Source organism: Fukomys damarensis, unplaced genomic scaffold (assembly GCF_012274545.1).
Source record: "Fukomys damarensis isolate Sample0158 unplaced genomic scaffold, DMR_v1.0_HiC HiC_scaffold_36, whole genome shotgun sequence".
NCBI classification, from domain to species: Eukaryota; Metazoa; Chordata; class Mammalia; order Rodentia; family Bathyergidae; genus Fukomys; species Fukomys damarensis.
The window spans coordinates 48,220,180-48,222,264 of NW_022900948.1; the positions used below are offsets into that span (position 1 = coordinate 48,220,180).

The 2,085-nt window shown below is 63.5% G+C and overlaps 1 protein-coding gene across 1 annotated transcript in view; it reads left to right on the top strand.

Annotated features, from left to right (window-relative positions):
* The window catches only part of Kcnt1 (potassium sodium-activated channel subfamily T member 1), a 50,586-nt gene that overhangs the window by 9,728 nt on the left and 38,773 nt on the right, over positions 1 to 2,085 (top strand). The window contains 1 exon segment of the mRNA XM_033759003.1: positions 108 to 272. Within this exon segment, the coding sequence (XP_033614894.1) occupies positions 108 to 272 (165 nt within the window).

The window sequence follows — 2,085 nt, forward strand, 5'->3', positions numbered from 1 at the left end:
TCCCCCGCAGGTTCTCCCCGAATTCCCCTCTGGTCCCCAGCCTGTTCTTTGGGGGCCGCGTGTCCAGGCAGAGTGTGCTGAGGGTGCTGGCTGGCGTGTGCCCGCAGGCAGCCTTGTGCCGGGGACGGGGACGGCGGCCGCGGGGACGAGCTCCCAGACGCTGCCGCCAGCTTCAGGATGAGCGACCTGGACTCGGAGGTGCTGCCCTTGCCACCGCGGTACCGCTTCCGGGACCTGCTCCTGGGCGACCAGCCCTTCCCCAGCGAGGACAGGTAGGCGGGTGCGCTATCCGTGGTGCTGAGCCCCTTGCCCTTGGCTTTCTTGGCGCCTCCGACCCTGAAGTTCGGGGTGGGGGTTTGGGGGCGCAGCGCACTCCTCAGGAGGGGCCCAAGGGAGGGCACGGGAGCTGGGGCCGGGGAACCCCCAGAGGCCCACTTGGGGGTCCGGGTTCCAGCTTTGCTGTTCTGCTGATCAGGGGACAAACCGGGCCGGAAGCATGGGGCACAGCGTCCTCCAGACCCGGCTCCAGTCGCTGATTAATTATGCATGAGGGACTGTGCCCTTCAAGCTCACGCACTGGGAACCACAGCCTTCCAGCACCTCTGGCTCTCAGGCGGGCGTGAGAAAGGAAGATGAACTAAATCTCCGAGAGGCTGGAGGGCCCGGCAGGGCACAGGGAAATGTCTCTCTTCTCTCTCCTTCCCTCCAGCAGGCAGTCTCGGGTAAACACCTTGCGCTAGGTCCACGTCTGCCTCACCTGCAGGGCAGGGCGGGTGGTCTGGGGGTCGGCAGCCCCTCCCGGGACCCTACCAACTGTTTCCACCGTGCCGGGCCCCTGGCTCAGCCCCCGCCGGCAGCTCCCTGGGGTGTTATTATTCAAGTTCGCACATAAAGTGCCAGAGGTTGCAACCAGCAGCGCCCTCAGTGGAGAAGCAGCTTTGTGAGAGGGCCAGGGGGAGGATCGCAGACATCGCCCTGCCCACTGGAAATGCAGTCTCTACCCCCAATGGCCTCAGCGCTGGCTGGACAGATTCCAAAGTCTCCCTCCCCACAGAGCACTTTTTAAACTGGGTAGATTTGTCTTGGGTTGAACGAACTGATGTGGCTACCAAGAGACCTACCTTGAACAGGTGCCCTGATCGGAGGCAAGTTTGGCTCCCGCCTTGGGTTTGGGCTGGCTGGGTCCCTGGCCAAGTTTCCCTGCTCTCCAGGGACCCACGCTGGGCAGGGCTGGGGCTGCCAGAGGCCGGGCCACGTGTGGATCTTACTGCTAAGTCAGCCCATCGCCCCATGTGCCTGCTCAGCAGGACCTGGTTGATACTGAAAACAGTGGTTCTGGGTGCTTTCCCAGGGTCCAGCAGGAGGCCGCATTCATCTCCCTGCGTGGTGCCCAGGGTTGCGGTGACAGGATGGATGTCTGTCCCTGTGGCTGGTGGAGCTGTGTTTTCAGGAGCGAGTGGCAAAGGTCTCACTGCCTGCGGTCAGGTGGCCCATATCTGCGGGGAGAGCTGTCCCCAGCCCCAGGGTACAGGTGGGAGGCAGCTGATGGGCCCGTTGTCCCAGACCTGTGTGTGTTTTTCAGTTCTAGCAAAACTGCATGAAAATTCATCACAGCCCACCCCCCGGCATCTAGCAGCCTGGCACCTGCCTGCCCTGGGAGTCAGTGCTGCTTTCCTGAGTGTCTTGGTGCCAGGGCTGCCTTGGCCACAGCTGCAAGGTGGGCAGGTCAGGCCCTGCTGTGCTCTAGACTGACCCAGTGCTCCTCTGTGAGCCCCTGGAAACTGCAGGGGTCCCCCCCCCCACCACCGGAGCCTGTTGTTTCCCAGCACTTCGGGCTGTGGGTGCAGACCCTAAGCTGGGGGAAGGTGCAGGGAGGGAACTGGCTTCCCAGAGGACTCCTGGGTATGCAGGACCTGGGCCCCAATGCCTCACCAGCCGCCCCATTACAGGCACCTGGCCCATCCTTGGTGGTCCCTTCCTAGGGCTCCATGCCCAGCCATGGCCCTGGTACTGTCACTGATTCCCAAAGGGGCTGGGGTTACCCCTGCCTGGCTTGGGGGCCCTCTTGTGAATGGTGGGGAGCAG